At 39.1% G+C, this 22563-nt stretch overlaps 1 protein-coding gene across 8 annotated transcripts in view; it reads left to right on the top strand.

Moving 5' to 3' along the window:
* Nucleotides 1-22563, top strand: part of USP15 (ubiquitin specific peptidase 15) — a 72797-nt gene that overhangs the window by 38436 nt on the left and 11798 nt on the right. For 4 of the 8 annotated variants that reach the window (XM_074827346.1, XM_074827347.1, XM_074827348.1 and 1 more), the window contains 2 exons: nt 4138-4221; nt 10869-11013. In XM_074827346.1, the coding sequence (XP_074683447.1) occupies nt 4138-4221; nt 10869-11013 (229 nt within the window). Of the gene's footprint in view, nt 1-4137; nt 4222-5012; nt 5174-5212; nt 5281-10868; nt 11014-22563 lie in introns of those variants that run through there. The other 4 variants (XR_012623585.1, XR_012623586.1, XM_074827351.1 and 1 more) reach the window with 4 other exon arrangements.

Below are 22563 nucleotides of genomic sequence, written 5' to 3'. Positions count from 1 at the left end.
TGGGCACAACCATTCAGCTGGTTTTCAATCCATTTTGCTGTACATTTATGTAACCCATGCTTCATCTGCTTGTCTGTGAGGATTTTACATGAGAGAGTGTCAAAAAGGCTTACTGAAGTTGAGATAAACAACATCCATTGCTGCTCCCCCCTCATCTGCCAAGCTAGTAATCTCATTATAGAAGGCTATCAGGGCGGTTAAGCAACATTTCTATTTCATAAATCCATGCTGTCTAGTCCTTGTCACCTTCTTGTCCTTTGTATGCGTTGAAGTGGTTTCCAGGATTAGTTGCTCCATCACTTTATGTGGGATTGAGATGAGGCAGACTAGCCTGTAGTTCCCCAGATCTTTTGTTTTGCCCTCTTGAAGATATGAGTACCATTTGCTCTCTTGCAGTCTTCAGGAACCTCTCCTGGTATCCAGGACCTTACAAAAATGAACAAGAGTGCCATCACAATAACATCAACCAGCTCCCTCAGCTGCTGCTGCATCCCATCAGGCCCCAAGGTCTTTTTTATCTCCAGTGTGTTTAAGTGCTCCCTAACCTAATTGTCTTCCACTGAGGGTAAAGTCAGCCTTGCTCCAGATTTTGGTTTCAGGGGTGAGGGATTCATGAAAAAAATGTTTTTACTGGTAAAGGCTCATACAAAGAAGGCATTGAGTACCTCAGCCTTTTCTGTGTTCTTTGTTACCAGGGCCCCTGCCCCATTTAACAGTGGCCCATGTTTTCCCTAGTCTTCCTTTTGCTGTTTGTGTACTTGTACAATCTTTCTTGGTGCCCTTCACATCACTTGCCAGATTCAACACCAGGTAGGCTTTGGCTTTCCTGACCTCATCCCTGCACTAATTGCACAGTATCTCTATGTTCCTCCTGGGTTATCTGCCCCTACTTTCACTCAAACACTTTCTTTTTGTGTCTGAGTTGCATCAGGAGCTCCTTGTTCATCCATGCGGGTTTCCCACTGCCTTTGATTGATTTTCTACTTGTCAGGATGGACCATTCTTGAGCTTAGAGGAGATGGTCCTTGAATATCAACCAGCTCTCTTGGGCCCCTCTTCTCTCCAGGGCTGTATCCCATGGGACTCTTCCAAGCAGATCCCTGAAAAGGCTAAAGTCTGCTCTCCAGAAGTCCAGGGTTGTGTTACTGCTACTGCTTTCTGCCGTGCTCTCTCTCAGGATCCTGAATTTCACCATCTTGTGGTCATTGCAGCCAAGGCCCCAACCTTCACATCCCCCGCTAGTGCCTCCTTGTTTATAAGTACTGGATCCAGCCAAGCACTGGATCCAGCCAAGCCTTGTTGGCTCTTCAATCACCTGTGTCGGGAAGTTGTCATCAGTGTACTCCAGAACCTTCCTGGATTGTGTTGTCCCGCCAGCAGGTATCACAGTGGTTAAAGTCCCCCATAAGGGCCAGGGCCTGTGAATATTAAGTATTCTACCGGTTGCCCAAAGAAGCCTTGTCTGCTTTTTTTCTATCCTGATCCAGGCAATCTATAGCAGATGCCCACAGATTATTGGAGGAAAATAGTTGTTCTGGTTGCAGCTGGTTTTGCCAATGTCCATATTTATGTCTCTACTGTGGATCACTATGGGTATTAAAGTATAGAGCAGTTTAACCATAGGGTTAATGAAGTGTGTAGGGAAGTCAGTGTCTAATGTGGGTTATGGTCTGTTTTGGCATAGGATTACAGTAAAGTTTGGTTTTTAACCTGTCTTTTTCTGGACTGTTAAAAGCTAAACTATAATAAATAATTTTGTGAGTGTTGTTTGTTAGACCATAAAAAGTTACCTTTCAAAGTTATCTGTTGCATAGTTCCTGATGTTTTTCCAGCTGTGTTGAGAATTTGGCTTACTCTTTTCCTGCATGTGAGAAACAAGGCCTTTACTGATTATTGGTTTTTTTTCAACCAGAGTTTAAAATTAGTTATTTTTGTCAAGCAAGTAACTATATTCTTTGGACATCTTTCTGTGGTGTTTTAACACCACAGTAACATTAATACATACGGAGTATACTACTAAAAGGATATATACTTTGTCTTAGAACCTTGCATTTAAACCATAATTGAGTTCTTGCTGCACATTTGGTTACTGATTTTGTCTTAGGGAGATTCCTAAGTCATTGCAGTTGTTTTACAAGTAGATACTTCGGTCGTTCTTTTTGTACAATTTAAACTCAGAACCAAAGTATGGCAATATATTCAGCATTAGCACTTACTGTCTTTTCAGGGCTTTTTATTATCCTTGTTTTCATCTTATTTTTTTGTTTTAAATGATGGGGGGATTTCTGCCAATGTTACAAAGTTTTCATAGAGTGGTTGGGATTGGAAGGGACCTTTAAAGATCATCTAGTTCCAACCCCCTGCGATGGGCAGGGACACCTTCTACTAGAGCAGGTTGCTCAAAGGCCCATCTAACCTGGCCTTGAACACTGCCAGGGAGGGGGCAGCCACGACTTGTCATCTTCTACTTGTTTTCCCGCCAGTGTTGAAATGTATCAAAAGCTGTAAGAGCTGTGAATGAATTCTGTTCTTCTCTGTACACAGGATTTAGCAATGTAAGCAGCTATAAGCAAACAGAAAGGCTGTACACCTCAGAGTAGTAGGAATCTCTTACCTGTTATTATCACTTTGTATTTGATAGCAAATGCTATCAAAGAGTAAAAACTACTGATTCTCATCTTCTCTAAGAAACAAATTAGCTTATTTTTAATTTTCGGTGGAAACCAGACCTTTATTTATGTAGTTTATTCTGGCTTCTTTTAATTTTTTAGACAACAATTATAGACTGAGTTTTTAAATTAAAAACTGTATTGCATTTGAATTTGGTTTAAATTATATAAAAGTTTCAAATTTGTTTTGGAAAGTTCAATTTCAGTTCAAAATTATCCAGTTCAAATAGTTTCTAAAATAATTACATGTATGAATGTGCATAATTTAACTTTTGTCTTGAATTTAAGTAGGGTTAAACTGACTTCAATTTTATATCTTGTGGACACAGTCTGTTTTACTTATTTGAAGATAATGTTTGAAGAATAGGTTTTAGATTGATAAAGGAACTCTACCGGGAAGCTTTATGAATATTGGTCAGCATACTTTAAAAATTAAATAATACTTTCTTCACGTGGTGATATATCTTTTCTTTTGGAAAAGGTTTATTAATAAAAAGTTGAAAATAAATGTGAAAATATACTCGGGAAAATTCCCTGTGTAAAAATGTTTATCTCCTTGCAGAGTTTAGCTCTTGAAAGGTACTTTAAAAAAAATTTGCATACAGAACTTATTCTCTTAATATTGTGATACGTATTTCAAAGCTTTCCAATCACAGCTGGAGCTTTTTGCAAACCAGTTGCATAGGGCCCACAAAAACATCAAGGTGCTTAAATTCTTTTGAGTATTCAGAGTCTTTTCCATGATTATCTGTAAGATTTGATCAGAAAAAGAAAAATACACTGCAAGATAGTTGTATAATGTATTTAACTGTTATGTTCAGCGGGTCTTTGTGAATAAAATGATCAGTATTCTTATATTTTAAAATAATTTTAAACAATGGGGATGAGTGATAATGCTATTACTTTTGGCAAAAAAGGTTTTTTTAAAGGTTATTTAGTATTGTGCGTAATGTTCTAGAGTTTTTTTGACAATATTAATAAGACAATTTTAATGAAATGGTTTCATGCTGCTATTAAACTAGCCTTGAAGTATGTATCTGAATGGGTTTTGTATCTTGTCTCAGCATCCATTTATGGTTAAATGAAAAATTCATAAAATTTCCATGTTAGAAACTTTATATTCTAGGTTTTAGAACATCAAAATATCTATAGTCATACTATAAACTGAAAACAAATTTTTTAGCACAGTGGCCTGTGGTTTTTTTTTGTTTGCTTGTTTGCTTTTTGTTTTTAATAGGTCTATTCCTTCAACACAATATGAAAGTTTAAAGTATTGTGAAACATTTCAAGTTTTAAAAGATGGATTCTGAGAGCTGCATGTCCTGGGTATTTTTAGTGCTTTGCCCACTTTTTAAAAAATATTTCTTTTCTATGCTTGTTTATATGCATTGTTCATTTGTTAGCTTTCTTTCATAGTTTTTAATATCTCAGCATTTTTATCTAATTTATCATTTTCATATTTTTGAAGGTCCCCAGGTGCATCCAATTTTTCAACTTTACCAAAGATCTCTCCATCTCTATCAAATAATTATAACAACATGAACAACAGAAAGTAAGCAATATATCTTAAGACATTATTTAATTTAATCGCCCCAGTGTGACATAAACAAATTTTGATGTTTTATAACTCCTAGCTTAAGGATTTTAATTTGTTTTGCAATATTTGGGTTGTGAATTGTTACTGGTCACTGTTTCGTAGCGTAGGTATTGTAAAGCATGATATCAGGAAATGAAATGCAGTTAATGATGTTTGGTGACTTTCAGTCCTCAATAGAAGAAGCACTAAAAAGAATGTTGAGCATTGTAAGAAAATATATAAAGACTTCATTTAGAGTTTATCATGCTAAAAATACATTGTTGTTGTTATTATCCTGCCTGAATTTAGATGGACAACAAAAAAAGTATAAACTACTTACATTTATAGTGGTCAGGTTTTCCCTTATTTATTGATGCTAAGGTATTACAGCAGTATATGTGATATCACACATTGATTTGAGACCACTACAGCTGAATTGTTCTAACTATAATTGTAGTCATAGTGATTATAGCCATTGATTATCAGCAACTTAACTTCTGTGTCTTTCTTCTAGATTTGAGAGAGATCAGTTTGATAGGTGTCCTTGACTATTACAATGATCAGAGGCTTAGTAAAAGAGGCTTCCCACTTTTAAGGGTTTTCTCCTTTATATTCCAAATCAGAAGTTTAATAAAGGATGTGATAAAACTCTAAAAGAAGAGCTTTCATATTCCAGTGGCCAACTTTGTGTGTAATCTTTTTTGTTGTACACAACTGTAAAAAAGTTGGTGAATATAGAAAAACATGGAATTATTTCACTTTAACAGATAATGGAGCATCTTTCAAATGCTTGAAACCAGAGAGCACTCATCTTTAATGCGAGCTGGGGGAAATTGAAGAGGCTTATTCTTACAATTCATTCAAATTTAAAATATTTTTCCAAACATGCATTTTGTGATCAAACATGAAGATGTTAAATACTAAAAAGGTGACATAAATATTAAATATGTTATACAATATCTTCCAGTTAAATACTGCATTTATCAGAAGTGATTTTTCCTAAGGGGTGAAGTGTCACTTGTGCTTCTACCAATTGTGAGTAGCCCCAACTCTCACTGTTAAACAGTTGAAATCCATGTATTTAACTGCAGTCTATTGTACTCTTGTGTGTGAATGTGTAGTAAATAAACAGTATATTGTATCTATGATTGTGTGAAAAATTACTTGACCAGAGCTGAGCCTCCAGCTCAGAACTAATCTCTCCTCCCCCCTATTGCTTATGCAAAAGACAGTTGTAATGCCAAAACCAAAGCTTAATGGTTACTTTTTCCTAGGGAGCCACTGTTTTAAATCAAGCCAGCAAGTCTTTCTTATTTTTTTTCCTTCCTTTTTTAATGTTAGCTTCTCCCTGGTGATGCTGTAGTTATTTTTAGGAAGCATTTATGAAACTTGTTGCCAGCTTTTAAAGATAGTTTCTTCACTTGCTTTAGCTGATTTTATTTTTATTTCTTGGTTTATTTTGGAGCCAAAATGGGAGCTTTTAGAACTTAAGGTAAAATTATGCGGTTGTTTTTTGTTTGTCTTTTTAATTTGAGGATTTTCAACAGAAATACATATTTAAGAAGTGATACAAAATTCCGAGATGGAATTGGTCCTTTGAAGTGCCTTAACTAGAGCTTAAGCATTTGTAAATCAGGAAGTAGGTGCATGTTCTCTGTAGTGTTATGATGTACCAGCCTTTTTTCTCATGTAACTCAAAACACTGTATATCTGGATGTTACGTAAGGCAAACACTCAGTGCAGAAGTAGATGGTTTTCCTTACAATGCAACAGTCCAATTATGATGAGTTTAAAATAAATATTTAAAAAATCACAAATCTCTAATTCACTGCAATATATAATACAGGAGAATCTTTAGCAGCCCTTCTGTCAGAATACATGTTCAAGATGAACTAATTCAGTGATAGAGAAATCATACCCATTAATACACTATGTACTTTAAAGTACATACTGTTGCATTAAGAATTTATGACTTCAGAAGGTAAATGGAAAGATATATCTCTGTATTTAATTGTATTATATTGTTCTGGGTTAAGATCGGTTTCTTCCTATGTTCTGCTCTTCTTGCAAATATCTCCTTGTCTGAGAAAGTACTTCTTTTCCATCAATTAATGCTATCTTCTTTTCATTACATTCTTCATTAACTACTTAATGTCAGCTTTGCCTGGAATTTATTTTCATGTTTCTGCCTTATTGTCTCTTAGATTGCATGTTATCTTTAGTACAATAGCGAAATTATACACTTGTGGCTTTCCAGGATCTATTGGCACCTCCATATGGACATGAGGTGCTGTGACTAAAAAAAATACCAACATTTGGTTTGAAGATAATTTTAGCTGACAAAGCTGATTTGTAAGGCAGAAAAAGCAAACAACAGGTTGTGTGTAGTAATAGTCATAAATGCTAGTCGTTGCAAGCCTGTTTTTGCAATTATTAGAGCTCGGCTATAGAGTATGAGTTACTTTAAAACTCTGAAGAGTATCATGTTTCGTTATATGGTAGACATTTTTGAATACTTGTCTAATCCAGGAGGCGTTATGAGTGATAGAAGGCCACAAATTGGTAAATATTTGATTGTGTGTTGAGCTAGTTAGCTTGTGCAAATTTTAACAGGTCCAGAGCCTTCATTTCTGTAAATGTGAGTTTGCATTTGATGGAATGGAGGATTCCAAATAATTGATCATTGATATTCTTTTGCCTTTACAGGTGATCTTGTTGAAAGGATAACATAGGAGGATTAGCATAATATGTGTTAGTGGATTCAGAAGAGCAGGGAGAGACACGCATCATTTAGGTCTTACTGGAATTTCTGTTTATTGCTGTTACAAAGCAATACATTTCATGTCACATATGGTATTTTTAAATTATGTGGGGAGGGGATTAAAAACAGTTGAACAGGGATTTTGCTTGGGGAATTAAGGGAAAAGATGTTTTGTGTTCTTCACTTGTAACCACTGTTTCAGGCTTCTAAAATGACTTGCTTCATCATTCAGTAGTGTCAGCTTGTCAGAAGACAGACAGCTATCAGCTTTGTTCACATGCTTGGTATATTTCAATATGCTTATTTCAAGAAATATAAATGTTAATTATATCACCTGTAGAAACAGTTGCTTCATGTTGCACCTGACACACAAGCAAATATTATGAGGAAGGTGATTTTTTTTAGCTTTATTTAAATAGATTATAATGTTATCTTTTGCTCTCCAAACAATGATCATGAACAATAACAAAGACAGTAGTCTTTGTGTAGTGACATGGGCCTCTCCTGGTGCTTCAGGCATCTCTAAAAATTGGTGGAACCCAATTATGGGTTTGTTAAAGTGACTGGTCACAAAAACACATTGACAGTGCATTAAAGGGGTTGAAATATTACGGAGCTCAGTAAGTGTTCCAAACTTTTAATTTTCTGGGCTTCTTCTTGCAACTCAGACTCCTTTTGCAGTGCCTGTTGTTGGTGTATAGCACTCCACTGTCAAAATTGTGTCCTTTCCAAAGCTAGCAATGCTTTTCCAAACTTCTCTGTTGCAAATCTATACTTCCCAGAACTCCAGCTACACAATGAGTGCTCTGGGTTCATCATCATCTGAAAGCTGCTGTGAGGTTTAAAGGCAGGATACAGACAGTACATATAAGTAATTTCAAATATGGCACTGCATCTCAAAATGTATAGATTTACAGATAATAAAATCTCAGAATCACAGAACCATTCAGGTTGGAAAAGACCCTTGGGATCATCAAGTCCAACCATCAGCACTATCTCATTTAGAAACCTCCCTTTACCATTTTCACTAGTCTGTCTAGCTGTTCAAGGTTCTGAAGACAGTTTCATTTTTTAAAGTCCTACCTTATTTTTTGAGCAGCAATTTCTTCTAAGAGCCATCAGTGTTTTCTTTCTGTTATTGCCCTTACTTGACCATCCCATGCTAATACTATTCCTCTGATTTTTCATGCATTGTTCCTTCATTAAAGGCAACTTTCTAAAGCTTTTGCAGGAAAAGCAGATGGAGGTTGGGGACACGCTATCATAAGTTATTTCTTCTATGGCATTTCTGTTTTAAATAAATTTATGTAGACTTGCCTTGCATCTTTACTTGCTTTCCACTGTTAGCCATTTACTACTGACGGTTAATAATAGTTTATTTTTTGTCCAGTCTCAAAAGCATGAAAGCAAAAGTACAATGTAATATAAATAAAAATAATTCTTCCAGAAAAAAATCAAGTTTGCAGACTGATAAAGCTGTAAAGTGTCATCTCCTAGTCTCCTTCACATAGTAGGCACTGTATTTTGCTGGACAGGTTTTCACAAAATGTCACAGAACGCTGAAAGAAAAATATATGAATGGACCTGACTCATGGGATGAGTATGGTAGCTATGTTCTCTAAACCCCTCAAATGTGTTTCTGTGGGCCAGTATAGAGATGAAGGAAATCAAAAATGGCATTCCCTTTTGAGAAGTAAACTCTAACAGTTTGTCCCTTAGAGCAAATACTGAGGATCTATCTGCAGTACAATTATCTTGAATTAAATTATCATTATGTTACTCAGCTAATTGGAGGAAATCTTTCACATGAATGCACTGTAGCCAAAAGACACCAATTGTATTTTGTAGCTGTCTAGTGTCCCTCCTAAGGTGGCAGTTCATGATGGGGAGAAACCTGCAGAGAAGGAAAAAGATGGGGAGTGAAAATCTCCAGGAAAATTACTTTCAATCTGTTTATTACCCCTACATCTCCTAAGTTTCCAAAAGAGATTTCTGTTAACCATGTAAAAAGTGTAATCTTTGAGTCAGGTGAGGAAAGCAGTAGGAAGCAAGCAGGGCTGAAAGCAGAAGCTTATTGTGTACGCTGTACATGTACATTTCGGTTGCTGCTGTGCACTGTTGAGCTGGGTCAGGGGTGGGTTATATTGTGGAGGTTGCATTACCACCAGTGGCAAGCTTGTGCTTTTTCTTCCTGGGGGAACTAGGGCTTGCTGACTTAAGGGAACTGGGGTTGATTGCAGTAGCTGGACTGCAGCTGCAAAGGGAGATGGAAGGTAATTTTCCCTGGGGATCTGAAGGTAGTTTTCCCTGTAAACCAGGGACTAAGATAGGGAAGAGTTGACCATAGAAGCAGGCTTGAAGAGTATGTGGGCCCTGGAGTTCAAAAAGTATCTTGTACAAACTAGGGTGAAGCATTAGTTTACAATTAAGCTGAACACGCAAAACTAACTTTGCAGGGATTTTTCATGGAGAATGTCCAGTAAACACAATGCCACTTAGCTTTTTGGGGCAAGCTAGAGAGCAGAGAAAATGCATGTGTATGGAAAAGGGAAGGACTGATAGGAAAGTCAACTATTAAAAAGAAATGATCAGATGTAAAAGTTTGAGAACAGCAGCTTTATTGACAGTGGAACTATAAACTACACAGATTTCTGAGGCCATTAAAAGAGGGAGAAGTTTTCTTCCCCATTTTAAATTTTCAATAACTCTTGTGATTAAAACAAAACAACTTTTATTAATGAAAAGTGAGTAATTGTGCACTGAGGGGACAGTTGGAATTCAGTTGGATGTAGAGAGTGTGGTACTGTACAGGAATAATGTCAGGAGTGTACCATGGGACACTTCCATCCTCAGACTTCTACAATTACAAATCTCAATTATTTATCAGGATTGATTCTTTGCACTGCATATTTTTCCTTGTCATTCTTAGCAATTGACTTTCAAATGTTTGTTCCAAGTTGCTTCTAATGTGAATAATGCTTAGTGACTGCAGAAATACTCTTGAACTTTAGCCAGAGCTACTATCATACAGATTTCATTATGACCAGTGCCTGAAATAGTTTAAGAGTTTAACCTTTCTGGTTGGTTGTTTTTTCTAACATCTGTAGTATTACAGAGCATCATCTTACAAGATTCTTGTGCCTTTCTAGTGTTCTCAGATATGCTTACTTTACTGTTTTGAGGGTTATGCTATATTTAGTATTTGCATGATTTCATCTGGAAACAAATTGCTTTAAATCTTACTATTTTACCTATTTCAGTCTTCTCCAGTTTCTCCAAACAGATGCCTCATAGATTTATAATGAAGTTGTTACGAGGCATTTTGCGCATTCTTTTATCTCTCAAGGCTTTCCTGCATTTGCATGCTGGATTGTGCTGTCCTAGCAGGGAAGCTATAAATAGACTCTCTGATGCAGTGAGGCAGCTATGCCACAGTGGCCTTGGAAATCTCAGCTTTCACCTGTAACTCTGCATTCCCATTCCCACCGACCTCACTCTTGCAGTAGCAGGATGCAAAAGGGACGTAAATGATTGATTGCTGCTGGTGGTGTCTAAAGTCTGAGTGTATTAAATTTGATGGAGCAATGAAGAATAGAGTAAACTGTGAAGCAGCTCCTGTCAAAAAGGGGTAGGGATATAATAATTACAGTTATTGCAGTACATTAGATTTTGGTTGTTTGCACAGGTGACTTTTAAATTGAAATTAATGTTATTACCAAAGTTAAATACTATTTAAAATCCTTTCATGTTCACAGAAGTTACTGTAACAGTTTTAATCATTTATGTTTATGAAGTACTTGTATGTATTGAAGTACTAAAGAGTACATGTTTACATTGTGAAAGATGTTTTGTTTTTTTACAGTGTGAAAAATTCAAACTATTGTCTCCCATCATATACTGCTTATAAGAATTATGATTATTCAGAGCCAGGAAGACACAATGAGCAGCCAGGCCTGTGTGGCCTGAGTAACTTGGGGAATACATGTTTCATGAATTCAGCAATTCAGGTATGTACTTTAGAATAAAACGAGCTTGTTTTACTACTTGGAAACTAATAGCTTACTGTATTTTGTCATGCTTGGAACTAATATTAAGAGACTCCATTAAGTAACAGGATGGGATTAAGTGAGGAAATAATACATCTGTATTGGTATACTAGAAAAGTTGATTTACATAGCTGCATTCATTGCTTCCACTGTTTTTGCACAGTGATCAATGACAGAAACAGATTTGACCAGCATCCTGCATGAGTGAACCCTTAAGTGGGAATCTTTGCTTTTTGTCATGATTACCATGCATGAATGTAACGAAAAATACTTTTTCATTTTGAGGTGTGCTTAAGTACAGATTGTAGTGCTGAAGTGTCAAAAAGTAGATGACTGGCAGATTACTGGGCCTAATTACTGTGTACTTTTAGTGTGCAGGTTAGCATGCAGAGAACCTTCAAACATATTTCCCTTTGACCTTTTCCCTTTGAATAGCTGCTATTTCATGCTTGAGATATTTTACAGGAATGTAATAGCTTGTTTCTTTGCTTTGATTGCAAGAGAAATACTGGTATACCTAGTATTACTCTTACCAAGACAAAAATTAGTCCTTTTACTTCTAAGTGGAAGCTGCAGTGGTAGATTAATTAATGATCAGAAAGAACTAATAGTTTAGTTTGGTTTTGTTTAGTTCTGGAACTTGTGTTTTGTCATCAAAGCAGTCATGTCAAAAAACTGTAGTGTATTTAAATTCTCATTCACATTTTTTTCCTGCTGAGTGTGAACCAAACATACTTCAGAGTTAATCTCCTCCTTTGTCATCACAAGGGTTCCCAACTTATGTTTGTGATTTCTTTGGGTGAAATTTAAAAAAAAAAAAAAAAAGTTAAATTCTTTCTTTAGCCTGTCCAGAAAAAAGTTTCAGATACATTTGTAAGCAAAGTTTATGAAGTTGTTGAAACTTGTTCAAAAGAAGAAATGTTCAGATTTTCATAGTCTGTGCAGATTTTCTATCCCTTCTTTGTATATAGAATCAGAGAATAATTTGGGTTAGAAAGCACCTCAGAATGATCATGGGTCCCGCCTTCTGTTTGTGTCCACTACACTAGTCCTGCTACTGCACTTGTGAGAAGATTCTAGCTCCACTTCTCTGTAGCCTCCCATTAGGTAGCTATAGACAGGCATGAGGTCTCCCCTTAAGTTGAACAAATGCATACAGCTCTCAGCTTTTCCTTGTTGGTGGCCCTCCTCCACTCTTTCTTACACTGGGGAGCCCTAAACAGGACAGCGCTCCAGCAGCAGTCTCACAAGTGCCAAATAGAGGGGAAGACTTGCTTCCCTTTGCCTCTGACTACTACTGTTTGCCCAGCTTGCAATTGGCCACCTTTTCCTCAGGGATGCACTGCTGGCTCTTCCACATTTCCACAGAAAAGGACCACTGCGTCATATTATGTAGCTGCTGTCTAACCAGTCAGCCCCCAACCTGCGGTGGTATATGGGGTTATTGCATGGTTATTCCATACTTATTTATATAAGACATCCATAAAATTCAGTTTATTCTTGTTTCTAAAAATGTTTTTGTGAGAATACTTGAAGAAAAGTTGAACAGTGCAGGAAGTAATTCAAATTTTTTTTTAGCATGCTGCATGAAAGATGGCTAAACTGAAAGGGGGAGGGACACACGTTTTGCAGCATCCATTCTAAATAAAAATGTTGTATGTAACCTCTCTTGATTACAGAATTGCGTCATTATGCTATTGTAAAGAAAAAAAAAGAATATATTTTTGTGTCTAGTGTGTGAACCAGAATTGTCTTTTAAAAGTTGAATTAAAAGAATATCCTTAGTATATAGTGGGGTTTTTTTTAATGATGCTACACTGTTCATCAGGCTAGACTGAATGAAAACAAGGATAATTTTGATTACTTATTCAAACCGTTGTTAAATTGGTATACATGGATTTACATACATGTAGATTTTAAGAGTAACCTTTTAGGTGAGAATTACAAGCATGGATTATGGCCTTTAGGAATCTTACACATCTTAACAAACTTATTATAGTTCACATCATATTCCATTGTGTTAACTGGATATCATTTTGAGGTCTGCGTTCTAAATCATCAGCTTTGACTTCATTGCTTTTCAGTTATATCTAGGGAATCAAGTGTTCAAATAAGTTCTGAAAAACTGTAGTGTAAATTAATAAATACAATTTTGCTGATTCACAAGACAGTGCTCTGGGTAAGAAAATTAGGTGTTTATTGAGCAGTGCAGCTTTTAGTTTGGCATGGTATCTTTAGTATGTCCTTGTTGGTGTGTTTTTTCTAATGCATTATTTGTCAGCATTCTTAGCAAGGAAGCGTAAAGTATGTTTCCGTTCCACCTACTATATCTCTCAAAGAAAGTATTGTTCAGAGTTTAATGTTAGAAAATCCATTAAAGTCCTTTTAGTGAAAGCATGACGTGTTCTTTACACACTAAGGTGTTCCAGACTGCAAAATCTACTGTCTTCTTCCCCTTGCCACCACTTAACTGCTACCTTTTTTTCCAATTACACTGAAAGCATACATTTCTGCTGCACTAATTTGCCATTAATTTCACCTCCTACTGTTATCAGAGTAACATTGGATTATTCTGGGTAGAGGTGTAATGCCTATGGCTAAAGCACTCTGAACACATTTGATCTTGTCTAATCTTGGAAGCAACAAAAGGATGGGCCCAGATAGTATGTTGATGGCAGACAAGGGAATTCTGCTTGGGAATATTGAGTGCTCTAGGCTTTGACCTGGATGATAGAGCAGCAATGGATGTTGTTTATCTCAACTTCAGTAAGCCTTTTTGACACTCTCTCATGTAAAATCCTCACAGACAAGCAGATGAAGCATGGGTTACATAAATGTACAGCAAAATGGATTGAAAACCAGCTGAATGGTTGTGCCCAGATGATTTTGACCAGCGGCACAAAGTCCAGTTGGAGGCCAGTCAGTAGTGGCATACTCAAGGGCTCAATACTAGGTCCTATACTCTCTTAACATCTTTACTGATGACCAGAACATCAGGACAGAGTGTAGCCTCAGTAAGATTAGAGATGACACAAATCTGGAAGGAGGGACTGATACACCAGATGTGTGTGCTGCCATTCAGAGGGACCTCAGCAGGCTGGAGAAATGGGTAGACAGGAAGCTCATGAAGTTCAGTCAAAGGAAATGCAAAGGCCTGCACCTAGCGAGGAATAACCCCAGGCACCAGTACACACTGGGGTGTTGGGGGGGGGTGTGGGGGGCACGGGTGACCAGATGGAAAGCAGCTTGGCAGAGAAGCACCGGGGGTCCTGCTGGACAAAGAGCTGAACATGAGCCAGCAGCGTGTCCTTGGGCCAATCACCGTGTGGGCTGCATTGGGAAAAGCACTGCCAGCAGCTCAAGGGAAGTGGATCCTTCCCTTCCACTCAGCATGGGCGAGACACCTCTGGAGTGCTGCGTTCACTGCTGGGCTCCCCAGTTCCAGAGAGACAGGGACACACAGGAGCAAGTCCAGTGAGAAGCCACAAAGGTGATCACGGGATTGCAGCATCTGACCTACGTGGAGAGACTGAGAGAGCTTGGACTGTTCAACCTGGAGAAAAGAAGGCTCCAGAGTGATCTTACCAATGTGTATAAATACGCAATATGAGGAAATTAAAAAGATGGAGCAAGACCCTTCTCAGTGGTGCCTGCTGAAAGGAGAAGAGGCAATGGGCACAAACTGAAGCACAGGCAATTCTATTTAAATGTAAGAAATTTTGTTTTACAGTGAGGGTTATCAAACAGTGGACTAGGTTTTCCAGGAAGGCTTGTGGTGGAGCCTCCATCCTTGGAGATGCTCAAAACCTGACTGGACACAGTCCCAGGCAACCTGCTCTAGGTGACCCTTCTTTGAGCAGATGGGTTGGACCAGACAATCTCCAGAGGTGCCCTCCAACCTCAGAGATTCTGTGATTCTTTGATCTTCTTTGGTTATCTACTCTAGCTTATTTACCTTCTTAAGGTGTCTTCCTTCACAATTATGTCAGCACAGGGTTTATCAGTTTAAATCTGTTTTCTCCTAACAAAATAGTTTAATGTAGAGTTTTAGTTTCGAAATAGTTTCCAATTCCATTCATGTTCTATTGCAAAAGCTCTGCTTTGATCCCTTTCATTCAGTCAGGACTGAGTGTAGTCAATGTAGGTTCCTTCAACAGAAACAGGGTTTAGTTTATCCACTCTCCTGCTACTTTTCTCAGGTTTTCATCCTTCCCAAACAGCATTGAAGCCCCTTAGTGTTCACATAAGAGCCATTTCTGCTTGAGACCACTTCATTTCTCAGACAGCTTCTCTTTGCTCTCATCTCATGTACAGTGAAGATGGTTTGCAATCAGAACTGTTACCAGTATTCCTTGAAGAAAAGGGCCAGTTGCCTGCACGTCTTGCTTTCCAGTCTGACAAACTTGTCTGAAGGCTTTTGCCCTGTCACCATACTAGGTAGAATTGTGACAATCCTGGCAGTTTCTTAAATTTTGTTCTCTTCAATCTATAGGTAGAGTTAGGCTTGCCCCTTCATGCTTCTAGGTGAATATTATAAAGAGACCTTTGCTTTTCCAAATAGGGGAACAGTGTTACAAAGCTCAAGACAACTAGAGGATAGATTGTGAAAAGATGGGTAAGATCCTCTGTGGTACCACGAACAGCTGCAGGATGAGTAGGAGTAAGGCCAAGAAGGTTAAGATACCATTGTATTTCTCCAAAGTGCTGTTGTCTTATCGCTGTTTCTTAATGTAAAAAGCAATAATTCTGTATTTCATATTTTAGGTGTATTGGAACTTTTGTATAGATTTTTCAGATTCTTTTGAAGGGGTATTCCATGTATCTAATTTTAATTTACTTCAGTGCTAACACCTAAGGCTTGATTTTTATTATTAATGCCTAAATGTCTGTTTTGCAGATCTGAGCATTAAATAAAACAGGAAAGACAAAAGGGAGCTTGTGGGCTTTATAAAAACATATTATGGATGCTTGAACTCTTATCAAGTAAAAAAATAAAAAGGGTATTTGGCAAGTAGTCATTTTGTTGGAAAAATATGAATCTCCTGAAGCATTGCTGTGCTGCCACCTGTGGATGTTTCCTAAGTATTGCTTTGCCCTTTTGATGGGATACTATAGTGATTAGAGCTCTGTGGCAATTTTCTTTTTTCTTTTACAGTGAAAATGTGAGAGTTCACAAAGCTTTCATATTATGATTCAAAAAAAAAAAAAAAAAAGAATGAAAGTATATGTCTTAATTAAAAACACTTTTTTCCCACATTTTCATTTTTATGTTTTTTCCATCAGTGTGATTATGTATACTTGACTTTTGAACAACAGCTTCTGAGACCTTTGCAATGGGATATTTCAGCAGTTGTCTTTCTTCAGAAAGCTGATCAACATTCCCTGTACAGTTACTTATGGCTCTTAGGTTATCCAGACAAAACATTACATCTTTCACTGAAACCTGAAATTATTAAGTTTTAGTGCTGTTTCAGTTGCCATAGGCATACAGAGTTTGAGTTTAGGAGTGTATTAGCTGGGCGCTTCTCACCACCTCTGACACTAAGCACTTCAGAAGAAGGATAAACAGGTGTAAAGTGATTCACTATTTCTCCTATTACTTGGATCTTTCTTTCAGTCAGTCAGCTCTTGGTCTTTTATTAGAAGGCTGAAATATGAAATGTCAGTGTCCCTTGCATAAAAGTAACACAGCTGATGAAGAACCATGATACTTACAGGAACGCTCAATTTTTAGCTCAGTTTCATGATCTTACTGCCTGCTTCTCATTTCCCCAGTTCACTGGCATAATAGGTAAAGATGTTTTCTTTGCTTTGAAATTTTATTTTTATTATTATTTCTATGTAATATCCCTTATGGAATGTGAATAAATGTATCCTTATTACCTTAGGATCATAGGATAATTCAGGTTAGAAGGAACTTCAGGAGATTTCTAGTGCAACCTCCTGCTCAAAGGAAGATTAGCTCTGAGGTCAGACTAGGTTGCCCAGGCCTTTATCTGGTTGGGTCTTGAAAACCTCCAAGAAGGCTGCACAGCATCTCAGTTCCATTGCTTGACTGTTCTTACAGTGAAAACTTTTTTCCTTATATCCTTAACCTCTCTTGTTTCAACTTATGCCCATTGTTTCTTGTCCTTCCACTATGCACCACTGTGAAGAGCCTGGTTCCATCTTCTGCGTAACTTTCCTGTAGGTACTGGAAGGTTGCTGTTGAGTCTCCCTGAAACAGTCTCTTCTGCAGGCTGAACAAGCCCCAACACTTCAGCCTTTTCACAGAATCACAGAATCGTCTAGGTTGGAAAAGACCTTGAAGATCATCCAGTCCAACCATTAACCTAACACTGACAGTTCCCAACTACACCATATCCCTCAGCGCTATGTCGACCCGACTCTTAAACACCTCCAGGGATGGGGACTCCACCACCTCCCTGGGCAGCCCGTTCCAACGCCTAACAACCCGTTCTGTAAAGAAATACTTCCTAATATCCAGTCTAAACCTTCCCTTGCACAACTTGAGGCCATTCCTTCTTGTCCTATCGCTTATTACTTGGTTAAAGAGACTCATACCCAGTTCTCTGCAACCTCCTTTCAGGTAGTTGTAGAGGGCGATGAGGTCTCCCCTCAGCCTCCTCTTCTCCAGACTAAACAACCCCAGTTCCCTCAGCCACTCCTCGTGCGACATGTGCTCCAGACGCTTTACCAGCTTCGTTGCCCTTCTCTGGACACGCTCGAGTAATTCAATGTCCTTTTTGTAGTGAGGGGCCCAAAACTGAACACAGTAATCGAGGTGCGGCCTCACCAGTGCTGAGTACAGGGGCAAGATCACTTCCCTGTCCCTGCTGGCCATGCTATTGCTGATACAGGCCAGGATGCCATTGGCCTTCTTGGCCACCTGGGCACACTGCTGGCTCATGTTCAGCTGGCTGTCAATCAACACCGCCAGGTCCCTCTCTGACTGGCAGCTCTCCAGCCACTCCTCCCCAAGCCTGTAGCGCTGCTGGGGGTTGTTGTGGCCCAAGTGCAGCACCCGGCATTTGGTCTTATTGAAGCTCATGCAGTTGGCCTGAGCCCATCGCTCCAGCCTGTCCAGATCTCTCTGCAGAGCCTCCCTACCCTCGAGCCGATCAACACTCCCACCCAACTTGGTGTCGTCTGCAAATTTACTGAGGGTGCACTCGATCCCCTTGTCTAGATCATCAATAAAAATGTTAAACAGGAGTGGCCCCAAAACCAAGCCCTGGGGGACACCACTCGTGACCGGCCGCCAACTGGATTTAACTCCGTTCACCACAACTCTTTGGGCCCGGCCATCCAGCCAGTTTTTTACCCAGCAAAGCGTGTGCCCATCCAAGCCACAAGCAGCCAGTTTCGCCAGGAGAATGCTGTGGGAAACGGTGTCAAAGGCCTTACTGAAGTCAAGGTAAACAACATCCACAGCCTTTCCCTCATCCAATAAGCAGGTTGCCCTGTTGTAGAAGGAGATCAGGTTTGTCAGGCAGGACCTGCCTTTCATAAACCCATGCTGACTGGGCCTGATCCCCTGGTTGTCCATTATATGACTTTTAATGGCACTTGAGATGACCTGCTCCATGACCTTCCCTGGCACCGAGGTCAGACTGACAGGTCTATAGTTTCCTGGATCCTCCTTTCTGCCTCTCTTGTAGATGGGTGTCACATCTGCCACCCTCCAGTCCAATGGCACCTCCCCAGTTAGCCATGACTTCAGGTAAATCATGGAAAGCAGCTTGGCGAGCACATCTGCCAACTCTTTCAGCACCCTTGGGTGTAACCCATCCAGTCCCACAGACTTGTGTGCATCCAAGTGGTGTAGCAGGTCTCTGACCACCTCCTCTTCAACTGTGCTGACCTCAATCTGCTTCCCCTCCCCATCTCCCAGCTCATGAGGCTGGGTGTCCAGGGAACAGTGAGTTCTACTGCTAAAGACTGAGGCAAAGTAGGCGTTGAGCACCTCAGCCTTTTCCTCATCCTTAGTTACCATGTTTCCCTCTGCATCCAATAAAGAGGGAGATTTTCCCTAATCCTCCTTTTGCTGTTGACGAATTTATAGAAACATTTTTTATTATCCTTAACAGCTGTAGCCAAGTTGAGCTCTAGCGGCGCTTTGGCTCTCCTAATGTTCTCCCTGCATAGCTTCACTACATCTTTATAGTCTTCATGAGAGACTTGGCCCCTCTTCCAAAGGTCATAGATTCTCCTTTTGTTCTTGAGATCCAGCCAAAGGTCCCTGTTTAGCCAGGCCAGTCTCCTTCCCCTTCCCCATGCGGGAGCAGCCTGCTCCTGTGCGTTTAAGACTTCTCTCTTGAAGTATGTCCAGCCTTCCTGGACTGCCATATCCTTCAGGGCAGCCTCCCAAGGGATTTTGTTAATCAGTCTTTTGAACAGGTCAAAGTTAGCCCTCCAGAAGTCTAAGGTGGCAGTTTTACTAACCCTTCTCTTCATTTCTCCAAGGATTGAAAACTCAATCATCTCATGATCACTGCACCCTAGATGGCCTCCAAACTTTACTTCTCCCACCAGCTCTTCCCTGTTCACAAGAAGCAGGTCCAGGAGGGCACCTTCCCTGGTTGCCTCACTCACCAGCTGTGTGAGGAAGTTATCCTCCACACATTCCAGGAACCTCCTGGATTGTTCCCTCTCTGCTGTGCTGTGATCCCAGCAGATACCCGGGAGGTTAAAGTCCCCCACAAGAACAATGGCAAGTGACCGCGAGATTTCTCCCAACTGTTTATAGAAAGCTTCATCCACCTCACTGCTTTGGTTGGGAGGTCTATAGCAGACTCCCACAGCAAGATCTGCTTTATTGGTCCTTAACCTAATCCAAACACTCTCAACCCTGTTATCACTATACTTGATTTCTGGGCTCTCATAGCATTCTCTAACATACAGGGCCACTCCACCACCTCTCCTTCCCTGTCTATCCCTCCTGAAGAGCTTGTAGCCATTGATTGCAGCACTCCAGTCATGTGAGGCATCCCACCACGTTTCTGTTATAGCTAATATGTCATAGTTCTTGTGCTGCATCATGGCCTCAAGCTCCCCCTGTTTGTTGCTCATACTGCGTGCATTGGTATAGATGCACTTGAGATGAGCTAATGAATCCAACACCTTTTTGTGAGTGTGGGCCCCATTCCCTACCAGACCCTTCTCAGGTGCTTCCATGATTCCTAAACATCTACCCCTTCTCTCAAATGAAATGGCAGAGGAGACCCCTCACCAGTCCACCATCCTTCAAGCCTTGGCATGCTTCCCTTGAGCTTGTTCCTTTTCTCACAGGGCAAGTGCTCCCAGACCACTGACTGTCTTGGTGGCCCTCTTTCTTCATTTTATTTTCTTTTTGTCAGTTAAGCAGTCAGAGTCCTTACAAACTCTTTTATCAAAGTCTTCCCACACTTAAATTATGTGGATTTAGAGAAGTATAATGTGACTGTTTTCATTATTACTTTTCCACCTCTATGAAGGTTTCATAGGATAGGTAGACTTTCTAACAAGATCATAGTCTAGTATTGGAATTACAGTATTCCAGTGAGGCTACAGCATTGAGATATATATATCTCTTAAGGCACTAAAAATAAATATTATTTATTGTTCATTTTCCTGTGCATCTAATGCCTCCCACACCCTAGTAATTACAGCTGTGCTTTATAAACGATAGACTCTATGTGTCTTTTCAGGTGATTAGGTCTCTTTTTTGACTCAGTAGTTTAGAATTCTTCCAGGGTGTTTGTATGCATGTGTATGTACATCAGTGATGTGTTGCTTAATACAGTTGATGCACAAATTGTGTGAAGCATTGTTTTGTCCAGTAGAATTGTTTGTCTAATTTTCTTGGAGGTTGATATGATCAGATAGATACTTGTGCATTCCAGTACTAACATCAGTGACATCTTATGTTGGAATGTGGAAACTTACAAGGAAAAAGGGAAGTTATCTATAGTTATCTTCCTGACTTATACATACAAATATAAATTAATATTCTGAGAAAGTGACAAAACTAATTTATCAGCTGAAAACTAGAAGAAGATAAAATAGTTTTTTGGTGAAACAACACACTGTCAGCACATTGTGTAGTGCTTGACTAAGAAACTGTAGAAAAATTTACTATTTTTGCATTATTTCATTTCTTGTTCTGGACATTCCTCACACTAAGTTGATCAGTTAAACTGATTTGTTCTCCTAAACCAGTCCAAAAATAATCCAGAAGAAAAGTGAGGAGGAAATACAGTTTTTTGACAGGTTAGCAAGATGAATACATTTATTGTGCACTCAGATGAGGGTCAGCAGAGAAGGGACAGGACTTCTTTGGGTAGTAGGATTTGTCACGTCACTTGGATTGAACATGCCATTTTAGATAAAGTGTAGTTTTATTTATTGTTAGTTTAGCGTGGTTTGCACTGTATTGTTTCTGGATATCTGCTGGAACTTGGTAGTCCGTCCATTCATTTAGGTTGATGCTAAAAATGATCTTTTGAAAACTGACCACTTCTGTATGGATTTGAGAGAACAAGTGTTTCTCCTCTGATCTGCATGGATCAGTTCAGAACTGACAATGCAGATCTGTGAGGTTAGAGGTGCTTGGAATCACCACTACTAGGAATAAAAGCTCTTTGCCATGTAGCAAGAGAAAAAATGAGCTTTCTTCAACACTCAGTGTCCAAAAGGGCCTGTAATATCAGGATATTTTTTTGTAGTGTTGACAGCTCATGAAAGCTTTAGGTGAGGAGGGAGAGAAAGAAAGGAGTGCGATATGGACATGAAACTCAGCTCTACAGCCTATGACTGGGTTTGCTCTGTAATATTACACAGGTATGATAGGCAGAAATGGGAATAACTTTTTTGTCCCACTCAATAAAGTTGTAATTCTTCCAGGCTCAATTGTTGCATCTTACACAGTAGTGTACATGGAGCTAAAATTTTTGTTCTTTCCCTTGTTTGTAGAGAGGCAGGTGAGGCTGATGAAATATTTGACCTTTCTTGGAATTTTTAACAGAGGAAAGAATGCATAAAAACTTAGAATATTTCATGAAGAAACTTTGCTAAATCTATATGCTAAGGCATGGCATGGGGATCACTTCCAAGTGATGGAAAAATTTTTGTTTAAAGGAGTGTGAAGAGTAGCACACAAAAATTCAAAGTGGTTTCCTAAAATTGTAAATAATACCTCAGAGATTACATCCTGCTATTTCTAGATGCTGACAGAAGAGACAAACTGGTACAGAAGATAAGTCATTATCTCAGTCTGAACCAAGGCCCTGGCTTGAACCAATTTCAGCTCTAAACAACTTCACAAAATTTAAAAGAACGTAAAGGACGTAGGGAGGGCAAGCACCAATTCTGATACAAAGTCTGGTCTATTTAGCATAGATTGCTGTCTTTGACAGCATCCATGAGCAGATGCCTAGGAAGAGAAGGAATAGAGCAAGCATCCTCACCTTCCCTCCCACCCCTGCCAAAAAAAAAAATCTCTGTTTTCAACTATTTTCTGCTCACATGTTG

The sequence above is a fragment of the Strix aluco genome, chromosome 5 (assembly GCF_031877795.1).
Source record: "Strix aluco isolate bStrAlu1 chromosome 5, bStrAlu1.hap1, whole genome shotgun sequence".
In the NCBI taxonomy this organism is placed as follows: domain Eukaryota; kingdom Metazoa; phylum Chordata; class Aves; order Strigiformes; family Strigidae; genus Strix; species Strix aluco.
This window is presented reverse-complemented; position numbering and strand designations above follow the sequence as displayed.